Source organism: Cuculus canorus, chromosome 1, assembly GCF_017976375.1.
Source record: "Cuculus canorus isolate bCucCan1 chromosome 1, bCucCan1.pri, whole genome shotgun sequence".
Classification (NCBI taxonomy): Eukaryota; Metazoa; Chordata; class Aves; order Cuculiformes; family Cuculidae; genus Cuculus; species Cuculus canorus.
In genome coordinates, this window is record NC_071401.1 from 157,765,974 (window position 1) to 157,793,461 (window position 27,488).

At 37.7% G+C, this 27,488-nt stretch overlaps 1 protein-coding gene across 8 annotated transcripts in view; it reads left to right on the plus strand.

Annotated features, from left to right (window-relative positions):
* The window catches only part of NR1H4 (nuclear receptor subfamily 1 group H member 4), a 54,115-nt gene that overhangs the window by 16,363 nt on the left and 10,264 nt on the right, over nt 1-27,488 (plus strand). For 4 of the 8 annotated variants that reach the window (XM_054056651.1, XM_054056649.1, XM_054056650.1 and 1 more), the window contains exons 2-8: nt 4,409-4,548; nt 13,506-13,868; nt 18,803-18,955; nt 22,412-22,545; nt 23,825-23,923; nt 24,942-25,041; nt 26,250-26,396. In XM_054056651.1, the coding sequence (XP_053912626.1) occupies nt 4,464-4,548; nt 13,506-13,868; nt 18,803-18,955; nt 22,412-22,545; nt 23,825-23,923; nt 24,942-25,041; nt 26,250-26,396 (1,081 nt within the window). In that variant the 5' untranslated portion in view covers nt 4,409-4,463. Of the gene's footprint in view, nt 1-4,408; nt 4,549-8,908; nt 9,065-12,082; nt 12,104-13,505; nt 13,869-18,802; nt 18,956-22,411; nt 22,546-23,824; nt 23,924-24,941; nt 25,042-26,249; nt 26,397-27,488 lie in introns of those variants that run through there. The other 4 variants (XM_054056653.1, XM_009571557.2, XM_054056652.1 and 1 more) reach the window with 4 other exon arrangements.

Sequence of the window (27,488 nt, forward strand, 5' to 3'; positions counted from 1 at the left end):
TTTGATATATCTTCCTTTACTGAGTAATTGAAGTAGATTCAATCATTCTTCTTCTGAAGGTAAAATGCAATTAGACTACCATGGAGCATTCCTGATGATCTAATGTATTTGTTACTTTATCTAAAAGTATGGGGCTATGATGCTTTTGTCTTTTAGCAGGCCCAGTCGATTTTAACTTTAATTATTTCATTAAAAGGCTTAGCTTTGCTTACACAGAAGCCGGGGAAGGCTTCACTATAGACCATAGTAGGGTCACAGGTAGTCAACTGATAACAGTTGATAATAAATGTGCAACCTACACTCCTGTGCATATGTATGTATTTGTATACACCCATGAACATATCACATAAGAAAGCTGAATAAGCATTCATGTGCAAACAAAGTGAAAGAACAATCCACATATGTAATATACACCTCAGTTTTCTCTTAAATATTGAATTCATAAACATGCACTGATTGACTGTTCTGTAGTATGCTAACAGATATCTGTAATAAAATATTATGTAATTCAGAGGTCCTAATACACAAAAATAATCTTAAGCAATTGGGCATAAATTTTACTTCATGCATACTGACCTCTGTTTTTCTTTGCTGTATATTTTTGCTCTATGAAAAGAATCTCAAAAGGTGGTGGAGTAAGTAGATTTATTAACAAGTTCATTAAAATAGTTATTTGGAAAAAAGCTTTGTAACTTCTCCCATGGCTCTTAATTCCTCTTATTTTGGAGAGCAATATTTACTTTTGCCTTTATTTCATCTTTTATCTCGCAGATGCATATTTATTTATTTTTTTACACCACAGGATGGAATATCAGTCAAGTTGGCTAAGGTAGTCTAGATTCATCTTGATAGCAGTAGCTAAAAGATACATGCATATAAGGAAGCAAGCATGAGGCAGAAATATCTGAATGCTTAGTTGTACCAAAGACACCTGCAATATCGAGAAGCATTACAGAATTATGTTTTGGTGGATACAGAAATCTGAATTAAGAGAATGGCTGCTGATTCACGTAGATGAACTTATTCTGGAAGTTGAGGTGACATAGCTTCGTTACCAGCCAAAAAAAAAAATCAATGCCTCAGACCCTCTATCTTTGGAAGGAATACTTCTGCCAAGAGCTTGTGTGCATAGGTGCTGCACATAGCACCTTTTGTCACCCAGCCTTGTTGCTAGCAATTTGGGTGCCTCTATACATCCGCTGGGTCTGGCTATCCCACTGGCCAGAGCAACACTTCTGCTCCATCGGAGTTGTAGCCAGCTGGACCAGTATTTTTCAACAACCTAGGAGGATTAGGCTGAGAAGAGGCTAATGATGGGGTGTGCATTGTGGAACCAGTTCTTTTAAAGTGGAGTCCATCCTTACCACCTTGATGCCTTGTGACAACAATTTATGGTGATCTATACTGTTTCCCAGAACTAAACAACATCATGGAATAAATGATGTTAAAATGCTCCGCATTGTCTACCTTGTGTAGATCTGAAAGTTGGAAATCAGTAGCTGCTGCTTATAAATACTGTTAAACCCATTGAATATATCTCCAATAGGATAGATGGCTCACAGAAGGCTGGATTCAGGGGAAAATCAAAGCAAAATGTCAATCAGTATTTAATTAAGAGTTTGGTGTTCAGGCAAATTTACTGTAGCAAAGATACGTGTAATGGAAAATACATTTCCAGTTTTGTTAATGTTGAACATGTATTGTGCCTTGCAGAAATCCCCAGAAGATAAGATTAAATTCTTCCACAAAATCCAATAAGCAGTCTACATTAGCTGAATATATTAAAAAATTAAGTCTTAAAAAAAGATCAGAACTGCAACATTATCATGAACATTTGACTTAAACCGAACCCAGCCAGGTCAAAATTAATGTGGCAGAAGGGACAGAGTTACAAAACCTGTAATGTCCTGGCATACTGGGAGGTTATGACCAATAAATCTTCAAGTTTCTTACTCTAAACAAGGCAATATTAATAGCACCAAAGTTTTTTTTGTGTGTATGTAAACAATAGGAGATTCTAAGAAGCCTATCTAGAGGTCAAAGAGTGACATTATCCAGTGACGTGTTAAACAATGGAATAGCCTTAAAGAAACAAGAAAGAAGTTTATAGATGTTTCAAACAGACTGTAAAAACACAGACACTATTTTAGCATTTAAAAGTATGGCCTGCTTGCTTTCTCCTTCAGTTGCAGTACAGGCTAAAAAGATGCAGGGTATATACCTTACAAGCTGAGAAGCTATGCACTGGAAGTCTGACCATATACTGGCAGTCTAACTAAAGGCTTTAAAATTGATGTAATCTTGGGACTGTCTTTAAAGTGTTTGAATATAACACCCAACATTCCCTAAGAAGACGAGTACTAGGGTCTGTGGGAACATGTAGAAATACATGATCCCAATGCTGACACGTTAGCCATTGCAGCGTTAGCTCCTCATATAGAGTCTGAGGAGGAAACATGAGAAGTACTGGTACTGATGGAACATAATCTTCAAGTCTGGCTGCATGGACAGATAATCGTGCCAGGAACTGCAATGGTTGCAAACCAATGGGCTGTAAGAAAGCTATTGAAGGGCCTGGAAATAAGGAGAGGGTGGAGATAGCATCTCTATGGTCTTCAGCAAGAAAATCCATAGAAGATCTCTGAAGATACCTCATTTTGAAGTTTCTTTTGCTGACCATTGTAAGAGTCCTGACTGTGCTGTTCTTCTCTCACAACAGAACCCTTGTAGCAGGTTGTAAGAGGAACCTTCTCCCAAGGGTCTGTCATGGACAGTTCATGAGAAAACTGGTTATCAGAAATTGTAGGCCTTTCACAGCCATGTGGGCAGCCCCACCTCTGGAGTCCAGCAGCTATCTTCCACAGCAAATGTAGTTGTGAGGCAATAAAACAGTTGGAAGTTGACATGGGCCTATTAGCATGGCTAGGCTAGTTGCCAGCTCCCATCCCAAGATAGATGGAGTTTTTTGCTGTTGCAAAACTGTGTTTCTGTACTGGATTTGAGACTCTGTGTTTACATGTTATTCGCCACAAGAATCTTATCTGGTCTGTGATACAAGTAGCTTTTGACATTTCCCTGTAAACTGTTTAAATTATATGTAGGCAGATATTTAAAATGCATCTGTTAATTAGAGGGCCTTTGTTTATGTTAAGAAAGAACTTAATGAATCCTTACGGACTAATCCAAATGTAATTACACAGCGTACTTGCCACTCTGACAAGCTGCTTCCCAGTCTGCTCAGCACTGGGAGCTCCTGCTGCATTCACGTCTGGCGACATCACTTCTTGAGAAACATGCTGAGCCCTCACTGGGAAACAGACTGGGGTATAACTTTCAAATGCCTTCAGTGAGTGGAAACACAGTCCCAGAGACAGTCCCACAGGAATAAAAGGAAATAAAGAATTAAGACCGTAAAACAAAGCAAAACAGATTTCTCTGAACTTTATGCAGAGACTTCTTGGTGTCAGCATAAACCCTTGAGGCATCTTGCTGGAGCATGATGTTCTCCTGTTGCTGATGGTCCTGCCTCAAGTGCCATCTTGAGTTGCCTTATCCCACCTACACGAGCCAGACACAGGCAAGGGAGCCTCTTGCATGCCTTCCTCCTGGATGCACTACAGGTCTAGCTATAGTCTCTGCTTGAGAAAAATCAAATGGCAGGGCTATTGGCTCTTATTTATAATAGCCTAGTGGTCAGAGCAGGAAGGACAAGACCTGGGTACGTGGTCAATGTCAGCATCAGGAGATGAAAGCTGCTCCATCTGACCTGCTAGAAAAATATGCTAGTGAGTGGATACAAGCATCTTCCAGCTTTCCTAAAGCAGAGTTATATGGCTGATTGAGACCATAGAGGGAGCAGGTGGGCAAGCCTGGTTATCATACCAAGGCTTTGCTTTCTGATTTTGACACCATTAATTGTGCTCAGATAGCAATTTCTGAAGGCAAGATAAACAAAAAGTCACTGGAAATTAAACTTGGGCTTCCTGGATTGGTTCTTCTGACCTAACTATAAACATACACTTTTTCAGTAACCGGAAACAATGAAACGGTGAAAAGATGATGAAAAAAGTAATGCAAACAACTGGTATTCCCTGCATGGGAGGAGATGAGCATCATGCCCTCAGCAGGTCAGGACAGAGTGTCAGTCTGTGACTATTTGAATCAGGTTGAGCATAAACTGCCATTATTTTTAAATAAACAGCAGAAGCATGGCAAATAAAATATATCACAGCAAGGAAAAAACAAACTAGATGCAGGATTTTATTTAAAGGCTGAATTAGGTATTGAAAGTTCAAACTAATGTTTGTTACAGCAAATATTGAAACAACCTCCTGAATACTGCATTACGATAGATACACAAAAATTAGTTACCCTGTTTCAAATAGTCTTTTTGCTTTATTTTTTTTAGGGTCTCCTTTCAATCTCTATCTGAAAGGACATATTCCTCCTGAACTGAAGAATAAATGGGATCTGAAATTAATTTAATAGGACATCACCAGCTAGCCACTGCTGATGGATTTTCTCTTGCTGAAGGTCCTCATTTGTTTGGTAAGTCACCACATTAGGTTAAAATAGCAAGCTATCCTTTAGTCAGAACCTAGAAGATGCACTGAAATTTTAACAAGGACACGTGGTTGACATATGCCAACCTTCTTGAATCTTCTATACCTATGGAAGGAATAACAAATAATAGGTCTGTGGTGTAATGTAATCCTGCACACTATTGCTCTCATCACTGCTCATAGTAGAGCTTGTAGGTTGCTTCTATAACACTATTCTAATACCTGAAATCATTCAGCAAAGACAGACCTTTTTATCTAGGATGGATGTTACATTCATCCGAGTCATTAAAATCAAGCTGAGCCAATATACTTTCAGTCAATTTGTAATAAAATTGTACAGCAGTGTATTTGCATTGCCATATTATGCAAATTTATAAAAGTAATTTCACCTAAATTAAAACCATTGTCTTATTGAGGCCATTAAAAACTTATGCTATTAGCTTCAATGCACAAGAAAATTTATAATGCAGGCTGGTAAATTTTCTTTGCTCCAATTCCACTGAATTTTTCAAGGCTAAGTATGGGTTTGTGAACAATGAATAACTCTTGGTCAATATTTTATAAGCAAGGGAAAATTGTCTTCTGTTATATGTACAGAAGGAAAAAAAAGGACATGTTTTAGCCTTTCTTTTGGCAGCAGAGGGGGACCTCCCTTGAGTACAATGATACATTCAGGGTCTCACACACAATACAGACCCCCAAAGAAAGCTGCAACTCTTCCTTTGTTTCCAGTCCAAGTAAGACCAGAATTCTGTCTTTTTGAGCTCTGGAAAAATTGAAAATGGTTCAGTTTCATCTGTCTCAAACTAGAATAGTGTCTTGGCCATGGAGGGACACGTGGAGCCACTCCTGCTGCAGATCTCTTCGAAGCCAATAGCATGTTTCCAAACCAGGCTACTTCTAGTGTCTTGGCTCCATAAAGCTAAACTAAAGCACTATCACTATCGATAAACAAACCTCACTGCATTACTTTTTGTTATTGTTTTTCTCCCTGAATGCACAGGGATTTGGTGGTAATTTTTTTTTTTTCAGTTGTTAAAAAATTACAAAAGAGCTAAAGCATTAACTTGCTACCTGTTAATTCCAGTGTCAGATACCTTGAAATAAAAAGAGAATGATGTTCAAATATAGGGTGGCAAATTTTATATCTAGTCATCTCTTTACAAGTCTTACAGAACTGAATTACTTCAAACTATTATCAAGAAGATTTTCCCCTGCTGTCAACTTTTCCACCAACTATTTCATTATTTTTAAAGAGTAATGATCAGGTAGCTTCAAAATACAAGGGACCAAGTTAATGTAAAATACTTCCCCTCTACACTAAAATCTCACTCAGAAATTGTGAGGTCTTCAGAAGGACGATTGCGTCTCCTATTATAGGTATTCAGAATAGCACAATAGAGATCTAATTCAAACTGACATTTCTGTAACAGAAAGAAATAATGCATGTATTAAGGGATTGAATCAGGGTCCCATTAGGAAGGATATTTAGCTTTCCTGCTGTGTTTCACTTTAAGCTGATTTCTGTTTTGGATGGCCACTAGGTCCCATTTTGCAGGATGTTACTCAAGTCTCAAAAGTGAATAGTTTACAAATTTCATGTCTTGTGCTTTTATAGCTGGAAAAAAATATATCAGAAATAATATGCAACCATGAGTCCACAAAGAAAGATACTCATTGTGAAAATATGACTCCATCACTTCAAAATGCTTGTAGGAAATGGTTTTGCCTCTCAATATTATATTTGTAAACTGCTTGCGTTTTTTGACATTCATCTCTGGCAGGCAGAGACTTGTGAACCCAAGGAGAAAGGAAGAGAGCTTTTCTTTTAAATTACCCTTAGAATATACATTTCTCCCAGGATTTCTCACATATTACAGCTCTGATGTAATCCAAGTAAGAAATTACTAGCTTACAAACATCAGCCTTTATACAAAAAAGTCTTCTTTTTCAAAGATGCATATTCACATTCTGCAAAAAAAATCTTGGGACTATATTATCTTTTCATTATGTTTTGCTCTGTCTATGAAGAGGGTGTTCTTAGACCGTCAAAACCAAATCTAAGTGCATTTCTAAACATTAGCACCAGATTCATGTATCTCAAAAGAAATGTTAATTGTGAGTTGCTTGCAGTGGGCCTCATCACCATGGTAATTCCAGGGTACTCTTATGTACTCACCCTCAAGATTTCCAGTAGCAGCAGGTTTCAGAAGAGCTTAAAGAAATAAAGGCTTTCTGCCTTTCAGTAGCTGGAAATCGTATGTTGCTGTATTAACAGTATATATCAAAAATAAATTATCTCTTTATACCTTTGAAGTTAGTGTGTTTTAACTAGCTTTTCACTTCTGTAGTTATGAGTCCCTGGAAAAGGGGGCTCAAAATGCAAACAAGGAAGGATCTTTAACCTAGCAGGAGTGAGGGTCCTTCCCTTCCGCCCTGTCTTCCTGGAAAACTGCTTCTATTTTTCTGCCTTGCTACTCAGGTGATCTAGAAGCTTCCTAGATCTCTTTACAGAAAATATGTTTTTGAAGAAGTGGCTAAAACCAGATACATAAAATGATACATTGTCTATAGTATCTGCATGCAAGATCAACTTTTTCTTACTTGCAGCTCTGTTTTTTCCATTGAGATAAAGGGGCTTTTGATAACAAGAAACCCCAAAGATGAATGAGTCTCTTTGGGATATGACATGTAACAAAGGAGGAAAGAAAGCAATACATCTAAACTTCTTTTTAATATCTGACAATGTAAGAACAGCAAAATGCCATTGAAAATTGTTGTAGGCATAGAACAGTGCTTTAAGATGAGCTTAAAAGGATGACTCCTTTTAGATGATTTTCTGTTTGTTACATTTATGCTTTTATTTAAAAAAAATGTAGTAGGATCAAGTGTCCAAACAGATTAAACAGCTTCAGGATCATAAGATATGTTAAATAACTATCTGTCTTTAGCACCACCTGGCAGATGATGCAACATCTGGCTTCATCTGTGCAGTGAAGTTAATTAGGCCCACAACAGACCCCCACATCAAAAGGAAACAAACCAACACAAATTAAAACCGAAAATCGTGTATGTATAATAATTATGAAGAGAGCCAAACCAAAGGAAGTGGCAGTCTGGGGAAAAAATTAACAAGAAGGAATAAAGATGAATGGGGCTCTGAGGGTGATGGTTGCACCATCGAACAAGGCAAAACCAAAATGCATTTGTGTGATGCTTTCTTTTGTGCATGTGTGGGTCATTTGTGGATCTTAGCCTGGGAAGGAGACTGTTCTGGGAAATAAGGACAATCTTTCAGCCTTGGGCTTGTTTCTCTGCCTGTTTACTTCCAGGTGTGATCCTTAGACATAATTCTGGTCACAAATCTGATGTTGGGTCTTAGTGAGCTCATTCACAGTGCTAAAGAAAAGTGGCACAGCACCCTTGACTACTCCTCTTGACACTATTCAACCCTTATCTTGCTCTGGGGTCTGGTTTGGATTGCTTTAGACGGTATCTTTAAGACAAAGGCTTACTCCAGGAACTGTTCCCAAAAAAGGCAGCATGGGGAAGACTGCAGTTGTTTTGGGTCTTTTTACCCTACACTATCCTCTAACACCATCTCATGAGGTTTGAACCTTCATACCTTAGCTGCCATCAAACCAAGGCATGCCACACAATCTTCTGTCTTCATGCTTTCCCAGTAGTGCTGTGCTGGCATCCAACACAGCCTTCACAATGTTATAGATGCTTTAAACTGAAATAACATATATTAAACAATAATATCCGAGAGGTACAGGGTCCAGAAGAACAAGGGAAGACAACAAAGACTATGTAGTGCAGATGCATCATGCCTACTCTAGAGAGAGTTAGTTTTACCCCTAATCTCCACAGATGAGAATTAATCCTTGATGTTTGGCCTTGGGGCAAGGATATCTCTCCAGCACTCTTCTATCTTGTCATACAGATGTGCCCAGGATGGCCTGAGCACTTCGGCCTTTTTTTGAGAATACAACATTTCTGTGCTTAGAAAAACAGCTGTTAATCCAGTCAGCTAAAATGTGCTTCTTAGGATACTGAGGTGGGTAATCTATTGCACAGAATGACTTGATATTACTAAATATTTATTGGTAAAAAAAATTATTATAAATAAATCACAACAGGTACAAAATTACAATAGTTAGGCTACTTGGAGGCATCCTTTGGGATGGTAAACAAATTTTATCCAGGTAAATCCACACTGGGAACAGACATTGCAGTTGTTTTAGACATTTACAAACAAGTTTCTCTTTAATGAAGTTAATCAGTAAACTATATAACCTCTGGCCTGTGTCATTCCTTTGCTAATCTTAAAGAAAGTTCTCACAGTGAAGAATCAACAGGATAGGGACAAAGCAGAATTAAGAAGTTTTATTTATACGTAGTCTTTAAGGGAGAAAAAGAAAAAAGAGAGAAAAAGGAGGACTGGGTACCTTAAGAGGAGTATTTTCTTCACGAAATGGTCAGACCGAAGACAGCCTAAGGTAGGATATTGTCATGTTCTCACTTTGGTATCTATTCTTGCATTCTTCCCTGAAATCACAGGATGCTAGAAAGTTGTTTAAATTAAATGATGTTTAAGGTCTACAAATGAATTTGTTTGAATTAAATCAGGAATTCATTCATGGTTATGCGATGGTTTCCAAATAACTTAATCCTGAATCTTGTTCTTATTTCTTTAAGTTCCTTCATGAACATCATATGGAAAGCCAGAGGTCCATATTTTAAAACTGCTTAGATTTTTTTTTTCTCTTCAATTAGCTTTGTATCAGTGGAACAGTCTTTTTTACATTGAAATGTGATCTCATTGTAGTTTCTATAATAATCTGGATCAAAACACCTTAAATCTGCACATAACCTCAATAGAATTCTTCAAACTGAAGTCACTTTAATTAGTTCCTACCAGGAAAATTCCTTGTCATTTCTACAAGCATCTTCTCAAGTCTTACTAAAAGTATTCTGTGTAAAATTTAAAGGAACAGAAGCAAAACTCTCCAACGAGTTTCACTTGCAAGTAGCATTGTGCAAAAATATTTGTAAAATGCCGATCACATACATGTGAAGGTTTTACTTTGATACTAGTAAGCTTTCCGATTTCTGTAAAATATTTTTAATAGAAAAACATGTTTTTTCAAAACATAATCTAAAAGGTCTATAGCTATAAGTAACATCACATTTGTGTGTGCCCAAGTAGTCTGTCTTTAAAAACATAAAAGGTATGCTTCCAAAAGGAAAGATAGACAAATGTTTCAAAATAGTTAAACTGATAAACATAAAATATCACTGTATTCCAGTGAGCTTGTTTCTGATTTCACTTTCACTGCTTATACTACTACAACTCCAGTGATTTCAGTGGGCTGGATTTACAGTGGTGTGAGTACAGCCCGTCGCAGACTTCCACTAATATATAACTGGATAAAAGCACATGTACATTCTGGTTGGCAAGATAAGATTAATTTTCTTTTGCGATAAGAAACTGTTTGGTCTAGACCTGCATGTACTTTGCAAAGTATAATTCAAAAAAAAACCAGTGTGGTTTTCAAATGTCACGTAGGACAGAGTAGTGTATGCCTCTGAAAGCAGTCCCCTCAGCTTTTGTTGGAAGCCTCATGCACGCAGAGGCCTGGGGAAAATAGCTCAGACTACACTTATTTGATCAGTTCATGGAAATACTCTGTCTCAACAAGTTCTAGGCATCTAGTTTCTATTTCAGCCTCATTATTTGCTTTCAAATTTTTAAGATAATATTTTACGATAACATTTCAACTGAAAATACAAAAGTTTCATTTTAGAATGAACTTTATGAAACACTTCCACAGTTTCAAACAATTATTTTTAGCAATTGTTTTAGATCACTAATTCTTTGGAGAAGACTATTTTTACAAAGTTTAATTCTAGACTCATTGACCATTTTGGGGAAAAAAAAAAAAATAATTTGACAATGGTTTTGGATCTGCTTTGGTTGGAGAATGGCATCTCACTGAGTCATCCCAAGTTCGCTGGTTTCTAAGGATGAAATACAGATACCCACCAAGCCTTTCAAACAGGTGTACTTAAAAAAAACCCAACCCAAACCCCAAAACTAAAACCCAAACCACAAGGAAAACCAAAAATATCCCCAAACCCCCAACCTTCTTCCTTTAAGCTAAAGTGGGTAAACCTACATAGTTACAACTTAATTATCCTTAAAAATCACTCTGGTGTCCACAACTAGTGTCTGAGCACTTCCTAGAGATTTAGCAGTAAACTTGTTTTACTTAAAACAAGACCATGTTCTCTCAGTCTCTCCCAAACCTCCTGTTCTTCCTTTTCACTTCCTTTGCCCTGAGCATGGACTCAACACAGCTGAATTCTTAGTGTGCCTGATACAGAAGGAAAGAGATAGAGGCTGGTTGGGTTATTGTCTCATATTTAACTTCATACATTAAGACTCAGACTTTTTTGGTTTCCTCCAGAAGCAGAATTATTGACTGTGAACGTTTCTAAACATGTCTCTAACCCAATGGATCTACAACAGTTTAAATAAAAATGCAATATTGTCTCAGGATGTGTTGCAGTTCTTTAGTGGTACTGAATTTTTTAACAAGCTCTGAGAGTATTTTTTGACTGTTAAAGGAATGTTACCTTCTTTTCTTGCTCTTTAAGAGGCCTGAGAAGTTCAGGTGGCTGGTATAGGGCTTTTGTGGAATTTCCTGTCGATAACATAAAGTTAAGAATCAACAGTTTCTTCCTTTTCGTTTTGGGATCATTCCACTTTCCTTTAGCAAACCAAATCAACTAAGTAAATACTAACCAGTGAATGACAACTCCATGGTGAAGAGATTCATTTCCAAAGAGAGACTGAATGATCTGTATGATTGTGCATCTCACAATTAACACCAGTTTTTCTAGCTGATGTACCTTGACCAGTCTTATGAGCAGCAGTCTCACAAATGGTAAATATAGCTAAAGAAAGAACATCCACTCATTAAACATATACCGAACAATAAAGATCAGCATCAGATCATTGCTGTCCTCACCCTTTACGTGTTTTCTTACCACTGCAACTGGCAGGTATCAGTGAGTGTTCACATTTGATGCACGAAACTTTAACTTAACCTCCAGGCTCTTCCACAGAGCCTCCTATGTGTGTGTATTTTGCCTCAGGGCTCCATCTCATGTATATGCTGTTTATTTAAAGAGCATTAACTTGGGTTTGAGGAGTGCCTTCTGCTGTTCTGCTTCTGCCAGTGTAGTAGTTGGTGACTTGCCCTCTTCTGGAGTAACTAAATGCAACCATAATTAAACTAATTAATAATAAATGGCACCATTATTCTTATTTCTGCTTCTGTCACACTTTTCCAGATATACATCTTACTGCTTATCCTTGAACTGAGACCTCAACATTTGCTATTGGCAAAGATGTGCTGTGGATGTTGCAGTAATCACACAAATCCAAAACACTTGTGTGAGTCCTGCAGCACTGTAAAGTAGGAAGGGCAGAAGCCTGCAGAGCAAGAGCATGAGACCTCTAAAGTGAAAAAGTAGGTGAAACGAAAAGGTTAATTTCTGGCACTAATTGAGCTGAGACAAAGGAGAGGGAACAATTCCCTGCTATAGATTTTAATTATTGTTGTCATTACAGATGTTCCCTCTTATTAACTGTTAGCATTTCTTCATTGTTTCTGATTCCTCAGAAGTGAAGGAGACTTGCAAGGGAACTGGTTTTATGCCAGCAAAAATGGGTTTGGAGTGCTTCTGAAGCACTGTTAACTAATGACAGAAAAAAAACATTAAGCTATGATTTCCTCGTAAATACTGTTGTTGATTCCAATAGAAATGGGACTCAGCATCTTCCTGGAAACACGCACAATTTTTCTTAGATTCTCTTCTTGGAACTAATGAAGGAATTGTGTCAGTATTTTCGTGAAACAGCAAGATGTAGCTTTCTCCAAAAGAAAACATGAATTAGTTCCCAAGTAGCATTTAAATTACTTTTTAGCTGTTTGACTTGGGCTTGATCTTAATTACACCATCCAGAGACCGCTAGATGTCATTGCATTTGTAAATACTTGTAAATACTTGAAAAAATAATAATTAAGTTGTTTGCATTTTTAAACTTGCTGTTTAATGGGAAAAGTTAGGGTAGCCTCCAGATACTGTGCCAATTCCAATAAGGAAAGGTTACCATTCCTTGTTTTTGAATAGTGCTGGCTTATCAAGGTGCTTTGTGTAAGAACCGTAGAACTGTACTGAGTGCCATAGGCTTGCAAGGGTTAGTAACCTGGCTCCAGAGGCTGTCTGGGTGGCCACTGGAGGCTGGATGGCAAGAAGGTTGCATTTCACAACTCATATTAGGAACATCATCTTTGTGCTTCATGGTAACCTCCCCTTCCTCTTTCAGGCTCTTCTAGAAGGTTTATTTCTCATTCTTAGTCTTCTAATTAAGTCTCACACTTTCCCCAGTGCATTTTTCCCTGTCATGATGTATTCATTCAGAATTAAATAGAAATTAACATGATGTTTGAGTCTTGATCTAACTTTCATCAATGCCATAGCATCTTTGGCTTTTGCTTAGATTTATTTTATTCTACTGTGAGACCTAATTCAGGTTGGTAGCTTCTCTGTGGTGTGAGTTGCTCTTTCTTGTAAACCGAACATTTATACAATTAACTGCATGGTATCTTTCAAGATTTTTTTAATGTAAGTGCCAGTGTCAGACATTTCCACCAATAATAAAGGAACAGCTGAGACTGGTTAAGTTACTTATAAAATATATTGCGGAAGATTTGTGTAGGATCAGGATCACAGCAAGCCTGAGTTCAGATAATGCAAGCTTTATGATTATGCCTTGTTTTTGAGATGGATGTCTGGAAGTGGAAACTTCTGTGATAAATGCAGTTTCATAGTAGTAATAGCAATTGGTTTTGCATAATTATCTTCCAGGTGTCCTTTCAGAGCCAATGAGTTCTCCAGTGCAAGAGGCAGATGTGTCACCTTACACACAGTACAACAGTGTGCCATTTCCCCAAGTTCAGCCTCAGATTCCATCATCACCTTATTACTCCAACCTAGGCTTCTACCCTCCGCAGCACGAGGAATGGTATTCTCCTGGAATGTACGAGCTCAGACGAATACCCTCAGAGATGCTTTTCACAAGAGAGACAGAGATAATGGATATCCCTGCAGCCAAAAAGCCAAGACTGAGTCACTCCACAGGAAGAGTGAAAGGAGAAGAGCTCTGTGTGGTTTGTGGTGACAAAGCCTCTGGGTACCACTACAATGCTCTTACTTGTGAAGGATGCAAAGGTAGGATGACAAAAATTAATGAATATAATTCAACTCATAAGCATAGCAGATTCTGATTTTTCTTTCTTGTTAATTTTATCTGAGCTATTAATAATTTTAGAGATTTACTGTTGAATCCGGTGTACGCTACTGTGTATTTTTCCCAAGACAGACTGGCAGTGTCTTCCACCATTGCCCTGTGAACACAGAGCACAGTTGGCCAACCTACAGCCTGTAAGCCATACTTAGCTATTGGTAAACTGAAGAACAACTTCCATATGGGGCTTGGCAGCCAGGCTCTGCTGTCTTGGAGGCTAGTCATGCTGATATCTGTCAATGGAAGGAACCAAACTTGTGGAAGCCCCTGGAAATGCAGTGCTAGGCTGCCCTAAAAATCAGCTGCAAACCAGCCCAAATGCCTCATGTAGTGCACGTTGGGGGTTTTGCTTTGCCTATTACAAATTCATTTCTGAGGGCACAACAGACCACACTGGTCAACCACTCTGAACATGAGTACAGTCAAAGGTCATACATTTTATCTCAGTAATTCCAAGAAATGAGAGATTTGTTTCTTTCTGTTGTTCCTGTCAGTAGCCTCAAAGTCAAAACATATGACTACCTAATATGAATGCTGTCATTATAAACCAGATTAGACTCAATTTTAATGTGAAGATTCCAAGTAATGATACATTTACTCTGTTAGTAGGCTATTTCTGCTGTTTATTAATTTCATGATTAAATGTCTTAGTAATTTTTCCAAGACTCAAAATTACAGACTATGGAATTTGTAAAGAATATTTCTAGGAGAGAGGTTAAAACTCAGACTAAGACCCTTGGTGAAAGGAAATACGTGTTCATCTCTCTACTGATTCAGTTTGAATCACTCTCTGTAACCATATTTTTACTGCTTTATTGGGATCATTTCTTTTATGTTTTTGCTCTGTTTCATGACTGCAGCATCAATTACAAAGAATAGTACCCTTGATCAAACATAGTAAAAGTTGAATTATTTAAAGATAATGCGTTCTGTTTCTACAATAAAACTTAGAGGTTATTAAAGTACCAGCTGATTCAGTAAAAAGATGTGCTGAGGACAGCAATTCTGTTTGACAAGGTGAAGGGGATATTATGTTTTCTAGACCTCTGATGACTCTTTTCACATGGGTATACGTTATTCTCAAAGCACAGTAACCAAAATTAGGCTTGGTACTGCAGTTGTGCTCTTATCAGTGCAGTCCAAGAAGTCTCTTTTGTCTTACATCCAAGTATGACATTAGCCTTTCTTTATGGCAACAAGACTGTTGCCATTCATACTCAGTGTGTGTGCAAAATAATACACAGATCCCTTTCTGCAGGACCAATGCTCACCTTTGCAGCACCCCTGCTACACTGATGTCGTGGATATTGTTACTCAAAGAGGAAGGCTTTGCACGTATTTTTATGGGATTCAGTCCTATGATGAATGTGGTTTGGGTTTTTCTCATTTCTTTCTTAGGTAATGCATTCAGCAACCCCCTCCATTCCTTTTGTTTTTCCTTCTTAGACAGAAGGAACAATACTAAGATTTTATTTATTATCCCTCATGACAATAATAATCTAACAATAGGGGCAAGAGTATACAGTTCTATATATTTTTAATATATTACGATCTGGTAACAAGTATTTACTATTTCATTAATATTTTACATATTATAGAAAAGCAGATTAAACAGAACATTTGCTCTCATACAACATTCGCCTGTGGTACTACGAAAAAAAAAGAAAAGGCTTCCTTGAGATTTCTTACCTCTAATACCTCACTTTTGAAAACAGCGCCTTGATTAACAATAACAGCAACATAGTAGTGGTTCACTAAATGAGGCAGTTCAGGTACTGTTACAGTATAGTAACCAATATACAATGCTTTAAAGCTGTAAAGGTAATTTCTGAAACAACCTTTGCAGAGAAACATCAAACACTTTTTGGTATAGCCTTAGTATGTGTGGCAATGCTGGGTTTTAGGGCTATTTTCAGGTGTTGCAGAACAAGTGGGACACAGCATCACACTTGTTCAATAAGACCGCATAATATGTTCTGCTGAGAGAAAAGCTAGTTGTGAATTCCCTGTACGTGGCTGGCGGTATGAGTTTTTGCAGTCTCCAAACCACTGCTGATAATGCTTGATGTCCCTCACACCAGACTGAGAACACCTCTCACAAAGAAGGGTCCTGCTTTAATCTTCTCCTTGTAGTAACACCCACCATATGGGCAGGGGGGGAAGGAACACCAGAGCACATCTTGGCAGTCTGACAGGTTAGAGCAGGTGCTTTGTTAGTAATTGTGAACTCAAAAAAAAAAAATTAAAATTGAGAAACCTGAAGCAGTTGTCATCAGGATGGCAAATGGAGATATTTACAAAGCCTTCATCTACACTTTTAACAGCTCTCTCTTTCAACTTTCCTAATTTCCATTAAAAAAATGGCATTAGTAGCACTGCTGTAGCCCTAACCATAATTCATTATATTCCTACCTATCTAAAAGAACACAGCAAGTTCAACTTTTCCAGCCAACATGAGCCTTCTGTAATCTGGCAAAACCACACAAAAGTTAGACTGTAAACCTTCAGCTTTCGGGGCTATCCCTGCACTATTTTAACAGATGCCATTTCTGATTTACCTCTGAATTTTTTTAAAACTCCACCTGGTATAGAAAGTTACACATAAAGTATTTCAGGCAGTTTAAGTTCATTTTGATTTATTAGTAAATAATATATATATATAAATTCCATTAATATGAAAAAGCTAATTTCAAAATTAATTATGAAGAAGTTTAGTCAAGGAAACAACGGTTCAAGAGTCACTTCATGACCAAACTGAAGCAAAAGTAGGCTTAAAACTACTTTTTGCAAAAAAAAAATACTTTTCATTTCACATTGTTTCACTCTTTCAAAAACTTTGTTTTAAAGAGAAAATGTTTGACTGCTTGAATCTCATTTGTTCCTTGCTTTTGCATCCATATTTCTGTATTCTTTTTTTTTTCACATCCTTGCATACTTTTAAAAATTGATTTACTAAAGCTCTTTTTCTTTGCCCCTCCATGAAAAAGAAAATGAAAACCCTGTGTGTAGAGTGAGTGATAAAGTCATCAATCAGACTTAGAATGTCATAAATATTTGTGCAGAGCTTTTCAGCATTTGCTACTAATTAATGTGTCATAAATTAAGGGATTTAAATTCAACAAATAAAAAAATCATAAATGATGTAAAGCAGATGCCATTTCCTTTAACTGATACTGAGAACCTACAGCTTAAATCCAGGCCTTTTCCTCCTTTCCCTGTCCAGTAAAAGGTAATGTATTAAACACCGTGTGATTGATGAACAAAAATAATTCCTGGGTCTGCTGGAGATTCTAAGTAATCTGCATTTCAAAAGAGACTGATGCCAGTCAACTTTATTCATCTGAAAAGCAGTCAATAAAACAGACAGCATGGAAGAGATTTCAAGTCAGACTTACAGCAGATTCAGAGAAATGCCAGGGTTTTTTTGACCACATAGTGGAATTGTTTTACTGATAGCTACACACCAGTGCTTGGAAGAGATTATGCAAATATAAAAACATGGGCCGAGGCTAGGAAATTATCATCTGACAATGGCAAAATCATCACATCATCTGTTATCTCACCCAGATTCAGCAGAACAATATTTTAGCTGAATGCATTCTGAAAACACACAGACAAATCCTGCAATGAAAAAAAAATCAAACCCACATCTGAATTTATGCTACGATTTGAGTATAGGAAACTGGGTTTTATCTGGTGCCTCTCTTAGTGCATCAAAGTGCCAGTGGAAAACCATGGTGGTTTCATTGTGCTAGCCAGTGGTGATAAGAAAGTTAAAGCTTTGTGAATGTCTCTGGTTAACGTAAATTTACGCAGAGATTTAGTTTGAAGTGCACTATAAATCAGTGAGGTGTCAGCGGAAGGTCCCAGGAGTCTATTTCAGAAATCTGCCCTCAGATGGGGAGAAGAGCTGATTCCCTCTGTAGCTGATGCTAAATAGTCTCTGCCATATGAAGAACAGCATAAAAAGATTGTGATAGCACAGTGAGTCACACTAAAAATTCAGGAAACATTCAAATCATCATTGGCAGCAAAGACTCTGTTTGATGACTCTTTTATTCAATTACATTTTAATATCTTGAGCATTCTACAGTTTGCCCACAGTGCCACTCAGAGGTGTGCTAGGCAGCAGCCAAATAAGAGATTTGTATAAACTGAGGAAAGGTCCTTTCAATGTCTTGGATCAGTTGCTGTTTGCAGTTATCACTGTGCAATTTTGAAGTGATTCCAGTGATGATACTACTAGAACTGCCTGAGCAGATGAAACTAGATTACTGCTTAACTGATTAGCTGGAAAATATTTAGTGAATGAGTCTGGAGAATCTTGCAAACAGGGGAGAAGCCACGTGTACAATAAGCAGATATGATGCGACTTCCGTATTAAACTTGGGTGTGAGCTTCTGCAGCTTCCAGGAGCTGAGAGAGTTGTGATGAGTTACTCAACTCTCTTTCTGCACATTCTGTACCTCAAGACACTTACCAGACTCATATTTTTTTCACTGGCTATTTGTATGGTACTACCCTACAGCACCCTACTGTTGATGCTCAACTTGTTTCTGGAAGGTTCCAGATTTGGGTCTGAATTTTCCCAACATTCAAAGTTCCAGGACCTTCCTTTGGAATAATGTCTAATACTTAGGCCCATGATTTATCATGTTGATTTATTAAATTATATGACCTTGATACTGTTATCAATACAAATATCAAGAATACAGTCATCCAGGTACTGTAATAAACTTTGTGGTACAGCAAAACACATGTCATTCAGCAAAGACAATGGAAATGGAGGTGATCTTCAACTTGATTACTTTGCTCCGTTGAGTGTTTGCTTTGTCTAAGTCACTGCTGTGTTGTGCAGGGTTCTTCAGAAGAAGCATCACAAAAAATGCAGTATACAAGTGTAAAAATGGAGGCAACTGCGAGATGGACATGTACATGAGGAGGAAATGCCAGGAGTGCCGCCTAAGGAAATGCAAGCAAATGGGCATGTTGGCTGAATGTATGTATACAGGTATTTGCATCATACAGTCGGTGTGCACCAAATATTGTATTTTTTCGATTAGGTTGTTTTAAATAGTCAAGCCATAAAATCTATCATCTGGCAGGTGGAAGGCACATTAAAGTTGATGTTGTGCCTGTGCATCAAATCCTGTTGAAAAAGACAAACACATTTAAAAGCAATGAGATGTTATTTATGATCAGAGACAAATACGTGTAAGAGCTAAGCAAAAAGTGAAGTGTTGTGGAAGCCAGACTAGGAGAGTCCTGGTACTCCCCTTTGCCACTCTTCATGGGGCTCTCCCTGTCAAGTTCTTGCTAGCCAAGTCAAAATTTTGGCATTCAAACAATGCCATTTTCAAGAAACAAGGAAAATTATCACTATCAGGAAGTTTCTGTGGACTTTCCAAGTGTGTATTCCCAGACCTCACCCAGCAATCAGGCAAAACCTGCTAAGGGCTAGCCCTTTTTTATAGTCTCATTAGCTATTCTCATTGTACTATAAATTTTTCTGCCTTGCATATAGGCACACTGGTAGAACCATCTCCAGAAATGAATCTGATGGACTTTAATAATGTTTCCTATTCAAGTGAATATCCTATTCAGACTAACATCTTATGAACTTCATTGAGCTTCGCACTGGATAACTTAGAACACGAGTCTATTGGAGTGCAATTTTAAAAACGTTTACTTTTCCATTTTGAGTAAAATGTTTACCAATTTGTTATTTTTTGCAAGCTTGCTCCTGGAAGTCTGTAAACATCTGCTCTTCTGCCTTCCATGAACAGGGCTATAATTTATTTTTCTTGATGGCTCCAATCATTTTAGCATACACGTACGTGTGAAACCAATTTAGGTTCATACAGGAAATTAATCTACTTGGAATTTTTAATATACTTCTATCCCTCAATAAGATCAGATGATGCTATATTAACTGTTGGTTTTGTGAGAAACAATAAGCTTCATCAATATTTGGAATGCACTGCCAGCATAATGTAATTAATCTTTCATTCTACAAATTGAACAGACTACAAAGATCCCGAGATATGACATATTCTCGTGCAATACATAAAATATATGAGCAGACACCATCACTGCAATGACAGCACTCAGTGAGTCCCTAAGTGCTAGAGGAAAATAACTCTCCCGTGGGCTGATCCCAGAACCATTGTTCCAAACTTTTGTGGGTTCAAAATAGCCTGAATGACTCATTACAACAAAATAAACAACCCACCACTGAAAAAAATAGGTTAGCGTAAATAATACTGACTGGACCCACATGAAACTTTTAAATTAGCCTATCATTTTCACAAATGGGCATATGTGAAATAAAAGCCAGTGAGTGCCACTGCCATCCGACTCCCTCCCTGCAATGGAAACACAGGGTATCTTGTTTTGCTCATGACTTAACCATAACCGTGCTCTAATGCACTGCAATGAGGATGTATGCAAGGTACTGTTTAATGGCTTTTAAGTAGGAGTGTGCTGTATAATTGCTTTTCGTTCAAGGCAACCCAGGACAGTAAAACATGAAGCTTCTCACAGTATAGAACATTTATTTGAAAAAATATTGCTAAGAAATAAAAGGTTACCTTGAACTTTGTTTCACTTAGTCATTTAGTAGGCTTGTAACTGCAAGTTCTATGGGTTCTCTCTTCCCTCTGAAGAAGGAGAGTAAAGTCTTATAAATACTTATTGCATGGCTACTCAACAATCCTGCCCTTTATAGGCAAACCACAGACAGATCAAAATTAGTAACCAGCAATTTCTGTCATTCGTTGTCATTTTGACATAAACTGCAAGTTTCTTCGATGAAATGTCTAGCTAGGGAAGACACAGGTTCTGTCACTCTCCCTGTAATGTAATATCCATTTAATAGCCATTGAAACCCAGCTAAAAAGTAAAGTCCTGTCTCTCACATGAGTTTTCCAGCTAACTTAAATGCAGCCAGAATAAGATCTCAAGGTACTACTCAGTAGCAGGAAGCATGAGAAAAACCTGTCTTACTGCTTAAGGCAAATGTAAACCAAATTTTCCTCTGGAAGGTAGTAGACCAGATCCTTAGCTGGTGGAAAACAGTACAGGCCCATTAATGGTGCCAAAGGATGCACTGAATAATTTAGAATAAAAAATCTATGATGCTGTATGGCAGCACAAATTACATGGCTCGATACCAATTATTATCTCCATCGTTCCTATTCCCCCTTTCAAGGTATTATTTGCAGGTCTTATTTTAATAATGTAAATTTCCTCTTCTCTCAGCGGTTCAGGTAGGTTATTTTATACAGTGCTTAAACAGGAAATTAAAAACATTCACAACGAAATTCACTGTTTTCATGGTATCTTCCTCCACCATCATATACTTACTGAATGAGCCTCTTTTCCTGCTCTGCATTTTCAAAGGCGACAAATGAGAAGTATACTTGAAAGAAGCAAAAAAAAAAAAAAAAAAAGAAAGAAAGAAAGAAAAGAAAAAGAAAAGTCCTGTGCTGATAGGTTTATTTTTAGATGAATACTTAGCTGTTTACTTTTTCATCTGAGCTTTCTGGCTGTCTTCCACAGATTATGTAGGGTACCTATTGTCCCTTTCTTTTATTAGCACAAGCAAATTGCTTATTTTTATGATATCCACACATGGATGCTTCCTGGTTCAAGGTATTGAAATGTAGTTCAGAATAAAAAAACCCAACCAGAAATGCAAAGTTTCTTTTCATCAGGGCATGTGATTCTCTGTAGTAAAACCAGGGCTTTATTCAGTTCTTTAACACAATGAAAGGCAAAATAGCAAGACCAACTGGGTAACATTTTAAACAAATACATTTTAAAGGTGCATTTGTCAGCCTGAATTGTTTCTGAGCCTAAATTTTCAGGTGTTGTTCTATCTCTATAGTGACAATGTAATGGCTAAAGCTCTGGTGAGTGGGCTTTCTGTGAGAAGATTCTGCACAACACCCATAATAATGCTTAAAAATTATTGAAAACAACTGGTGCTCTTTGTATGAGAACAGCTGCACCTTGACTGCTGTTTTGGACTGGATGAGAAGTACACTTCTGATGACAGTCCTCCAGTTGTTCCCATTTATTCTGCTTTGGTTTAGTTCTTGGAGCATATGAAGTGGTTTTCTTTTGCATGAAAGTAAACCAACACAGACTCCAGCGCAGTCCCATTGCTATTGGGTTTTCTTACTGCAAAACCAGATTAGAACTGGTTCAAAGCAAGAGTCCCAACTGTGTGGGTGCTGGGTCATCACAACCAACATTTTGCTCTACAGATGGGTTCCTGCTGGGCCAGACTACTTATTAGTGTGTACTTACTATTTCTTATATAGACTTGCATAGAAAGGAAATGATCTGCACAAGTAAGTGGGTTTGTTAGTGTAAAGGGCATTCATGGGCACCTATGTACCTATTCAGTGCTTGAGGCATATGTAACTCCAATTGCTATCATGTGTTGTATTATGTGTTCTAGGTCTGTTAACAGAAATACAATGCAAGTCAAAAAGGCTACGGAAAAATGTAAAACAGCCCCCAGATCAATCAGTCCATGAAGATAACGAAGGCCACGACATGAAACAAGTGACATCTACAACTAAAATATACAGAGTAAGAAAATTCTTGTAATAGTTTGTACGTAGATGTGATCTTTGAGCTAAATGTGACTACTTGCAAACTCTCTAGAGCTGTCTATATTAATTAAAACTCCATCTCCCACCAAGTCAACGAATACTTTGAACATAGAAGTAGTTCTGGTGTTTTCAGTTAAAACTCCATAAGGCATCAATAAAATCCATCAAGTATTTTTTTTCTGTGATACATATCACAGAATCATAGAATAGTTTGGGTTGGAAGGGACCTAAAGATCAGCTAGTTCCAACCCCCCTGCCATGGGCAGGGACACCTCCCACAAGATCAGGCTGCCCAAGACCCCATCCAACCTGACCGTGAACACGTCCAGGGACGGGGCATCCACAGCTTCCCTGGGCAACCTGTGCCAGTGCCTCACCATTCTCATTGTGAAGAAATTCTTCCTAATGTCTAGTCTAAATCTGTCCCTCTCCAGGTTATAACCATTGCCCCTCGTCCTATCACTACAAGCCTTTGTAAACAGTCCCTCCCCAGCTTTCCTGTAGGCCCCCTTCAGGTACTGGAAGATCACTATTAGGTCTCCTTGGAGCCTTCTCTTCTCTAGGCTGAACAGGCCCAACTCTCTCAGCCTATCCTTGTACGGAAGGTGCTCCAGCCCTCCGATCATCTTTGTAGCCCTATGTAGTTCCATATCCTCCTTATGCTGAAGATTCCAGAAATGGACACAATACTCCAGATGAGGTCTCACAAGAGAGGAATAGAAGGGCAGAAGCACCTCCCTCTCCCTGCTGGCCACTCTTCTTTTCATGCAGCTCAGGATATGGTTGGCCTTCTGGGCTGTGAGTGCACATTGCCAGCTCACGTTGATCTTCTCATCAAGCAGCACTTCCAAGCAGGGCTGCTCTCAATCACATCATTCCCCATCCTGTATTGAAATCAGAGATTGCCCCGACGCAGTTGTAGGACCTTGCACTTGGCCTTGTTGAACCTCATGAGATTCACAAGGTATCTATCACATCACATCACATACAGTGAGGTATGATATTTAAGTTTGAGCACACCTACTATTTTGCTAAACATTTCCTTATTTCTAACACTGAACCACACCAACTCATGCAGTTTAGAATCATTATACACCTCTCTTCTGCACGCTTCTATAGAAATCTCAGTGAAAAGCAAACCTCATTTGCTTGCACTCCAAGTGATAAATAGGTCTATAGATTTTTGCGTAAAGCAGGAGATGCTAGATTATTTCTATGACTGCATTTCATGATGGGCTTTCTTTTTGCCAGTATAGGAGAAAGTAGAATTTACTCCAGAACAGCAGAATCTTCTTGACTACATCATGGATTCATACAGTAAACAACAAATACCACAGGAGGTGTCAAAAAAACTAGTAAGTACATTGATGAATTCACTTTTGAGATGCAGAAAATATGTATACTCAGCATAAGTGAGTATAGTAAGTAGCAGAGCAAACTATGGGTAAAACCTTACAGTTAAAACATGCTGCAAGTGGGGCAGGATCTCTTCCCATCAGTCAACAGTTAGACCACATCTTTGTTTATCAAACTTAAAAGTTAAGGAAAAGGTTTTAGCTCTAAATATACAATTTTATCCTCAAATCTAACCTTTTCTGATTGCATCTTTGGTTTTTTTACATTGTCAGTATAGGCAGTGATTTGTGTTTTACTTGCAGACAAGCTTCCATTCTATAAAGTCACCTTGAAAATATTTAGTTTTTTTAAACCAAATTCCCAACATTTTCCAGGTTTGGATTTTTGTTTCATCCTCTCATTTCCTTTTCCTGTCTAGCTTCTAGAATTTCCCTTTAAGAGCTCCCAGTTTTCATGGCAGGATGGAAAAGTTTGGGAAACAGGGAGGAGAGTACAAAAGGGTTTGAAAGATAATTTTATTATTTTTTTTAACAAAAATTTCATGTTCAATCTTAAAAATAACTCTCAAAACCAAAATGACTGTAGAAAATTATTTTCTAAGTCCTCCATCTTTAAAACTAAAAGCAAGACCCTTGCAGGGGTAGAGTTGAGTAACCCTAACTTGTGGAACCTATTTTCTTAGAAGGCTGAGGAGGTCAAAACCAAAAAATATGTTAAAAAAATAATTTGCATAAATACTATGGTACACATAGAATTTCTAGCTGAGAAAGTGCCTAAATCATTGATTGCTAGATATAACACTGGAAATGAGAAATATATTCCAGAGCAAAGGACAATGTCTACTTTTACTTCTTATGTTGCCTTCCAAATTACCTGGTTTTGTCAACGACTGGTGACAAATCACAGTGTTAGGTGGACCTCTTGCCTAAGCCAATCTAATAATTCTTGTATTTTATGCTTTTAAACGTGAAGTGACAAAGAATATTAACAGATTTTGTTTGGTTTGATTTTTAACAGTTACACGAGGAATTCAGTGCTGAAGGAAATTTTCTGATTTTAACAGAAATGGCTACAAGTCATGTGCAGGTTCTTGTGGAATTCACTAAAAAACTACCAGGTATATCCAGTGTGATGGGGCAAATTTTGTTATTGCAAAGTTTACATGCCTTTCAGCTGCCATTTGGCAATTGTCTTATGTATTTTGGGAGACTATGTAAAAATGCCTCTTCTGACACAAGTATACTTCAGACACTGTCTAAAGAAAAGGAGCTTTGTGTTCAGAGGAATATGTTGAATAATTCAAACTCTGCCACTGTTAGCTGTGGCATTCTTTACCTGTTGACAAACAAAATGCTCAGAGAAGGGGTTGTGTCTCTAGAGAGATTTTATTTTCATATATTACTGTAAAGCCAAATAATCTGCCTCTAAATTACCATTTACACTTGCCAGACTTTGCTTCACTTGCTTTGCTGACTTTCTAGCAAAGCCTCCAGGTCATCACATCCACTGAATTGTGAGTCCTAAGCAAGAACTTTCCCTAGTTGGTGGCACCAATATTTATGGTCTTTGTATGGTGTTATGGACAAACACTGAAAATCTGAGTTTATCATTAGTTCTTTTTTTTTAAATCCCTTGCACGTACCTGCATTGAACACAATTACCTGTGCCAATGCAAGTACCTGCATTGGCAAGTACGAAGAGAGTTTCCAATGATCTTCAGCTTGCCATTCTTCTTTGGAAGAGCAGCTGTGTATTCACACAGGTTACCAAATTTCTCGTGATTTTTTCGGTGGGTTTTAGAATCTTTCCCCTCCAAAAAGAAAAATGCATATTTAAAACACAGATGGAAGTCTCTGTGTAAAACAGTATATTACACCAAAGGGAAGGCGAAATATTTAAAATCAGAGGCTACAAATGCTGATTTTTGCATCAGAGCATGGAAAGGGCTGAAAGCAGTATAGTACTTGAAGAGCCATACAGAGAGCTCTGGTGGAAACTTAGCAGAGGGTATTAGCGAGCAGCAACAGACTAGTCCCACTAAGTCCCCACTACTGGTTACGCTATGCCATTAGATTTTGCTTATCTTGTTCCTCTTAAAGTATTGTGAACACTGAAACACAAATTTGACTCTCATAAACTTCAGTGAGGTTCAAATCTGTATTCTTCTGGAATCTGGGTTTCAATTTTTCTAGCATTTGGCAGTCCTACTTTGACATCAGCATCAAGATTATGCAAATGTGTAGCACGTTCTGTGTAAGAATTTCAGGACTGAAAGTAGCATGAACTTTTCTGTTGCTGCCTTACTTATCTTTAACATTTTCTCAGGCTTCCAAACCCTTGATCATGAAGATCAGATTGCTTTGCTGAAGGGCTCAGCAGTAGAAGCCATGTTCCTCCGTTCAGCTGAGATCTTCAGTAGGAAACTTCCTACAGGACATACTGTCCTTTTAGAAGAAAGAATTCGCAATAGTGGTAAGTATCTTGTTTAACGAGGAAAAGCAAACCACACCATTGCACTTCTGTGCCAATATTTTGCCCTTGGAAAGCCAGAAAAATTGTTTATTAGCACTGACATAGGTTTATCTGGATGTTGGTTTTTTATATTAACTAGAACAAATCTAACTCAGCCTTGAGTCTAAAGGTCATAAGGTAAAGGTTTCTTTATATATACATTGTAAGTATTATGAATAATGCTATATCAAATAAACCCAGCACAAGTCTCCAACGATAGGCATGCAAGAACAATGAAGAAGACATACGAGAATTCTGAATTATTTACATAAAATACTAATATTTATGCTTTCAAAGACAATCACTGTAAGAAGGAAAGAAAATATTTTTGAGACTACTGGAGATGACTGAAGGGAACCACCTATTCTTAGGGTCAGTTTGGTAAAATCAGCTCAAATTGCACAAGGTGCATAAAAGAATTATAAACATGGCATGTCCTCAGTATGTTTTCTGCTTCTTAAGGTGAGTCAAAGGCTCAGGGGCGATGATAAATTCTACTAGTTCTAGACATAAATATTAATAGTTATGAAAAGCCAAATAGGACTGCATATTCTTTGTTCCTTAAAGCAGGCAAAGTTGTGTTTTGCATTGTTATGCATTCTTTGTGCTCCACTGATACAATACTGAATGTTTCGTGTTTTTCTGTATTGACCAGCAAACTTCACACAACTCTCAGCTACCCATCACTCAAAATTCAAATGTGACAACAATTCTGAACCAGAGATTCTGTCTTTAGAGTTTTTCTTCTGGCCTTCCTTTTTTAACAATCAGAAGGAGGACAGACATGAGAACATTAACCTCAATACTAGCTGTAAAAACGGGCTTGAACTCAGTTCTGAAGCTCTTAAAATCAGTAATATGAAGGTGCACTGACGTATGCAAAATTAGGCCAATACTTATACAACTGAAACCCTGAAGAAGAGTTAGGAAACTTGAAAATAACTCACTTGCTGAAGGCATGTATTTAGTTTGGCTTAGCACACTCATTTCTAGGTTTATATTTTTATAGGGTTTTTTTAATATTTCTTTCATTTTTATTTATTATAAAAGGCT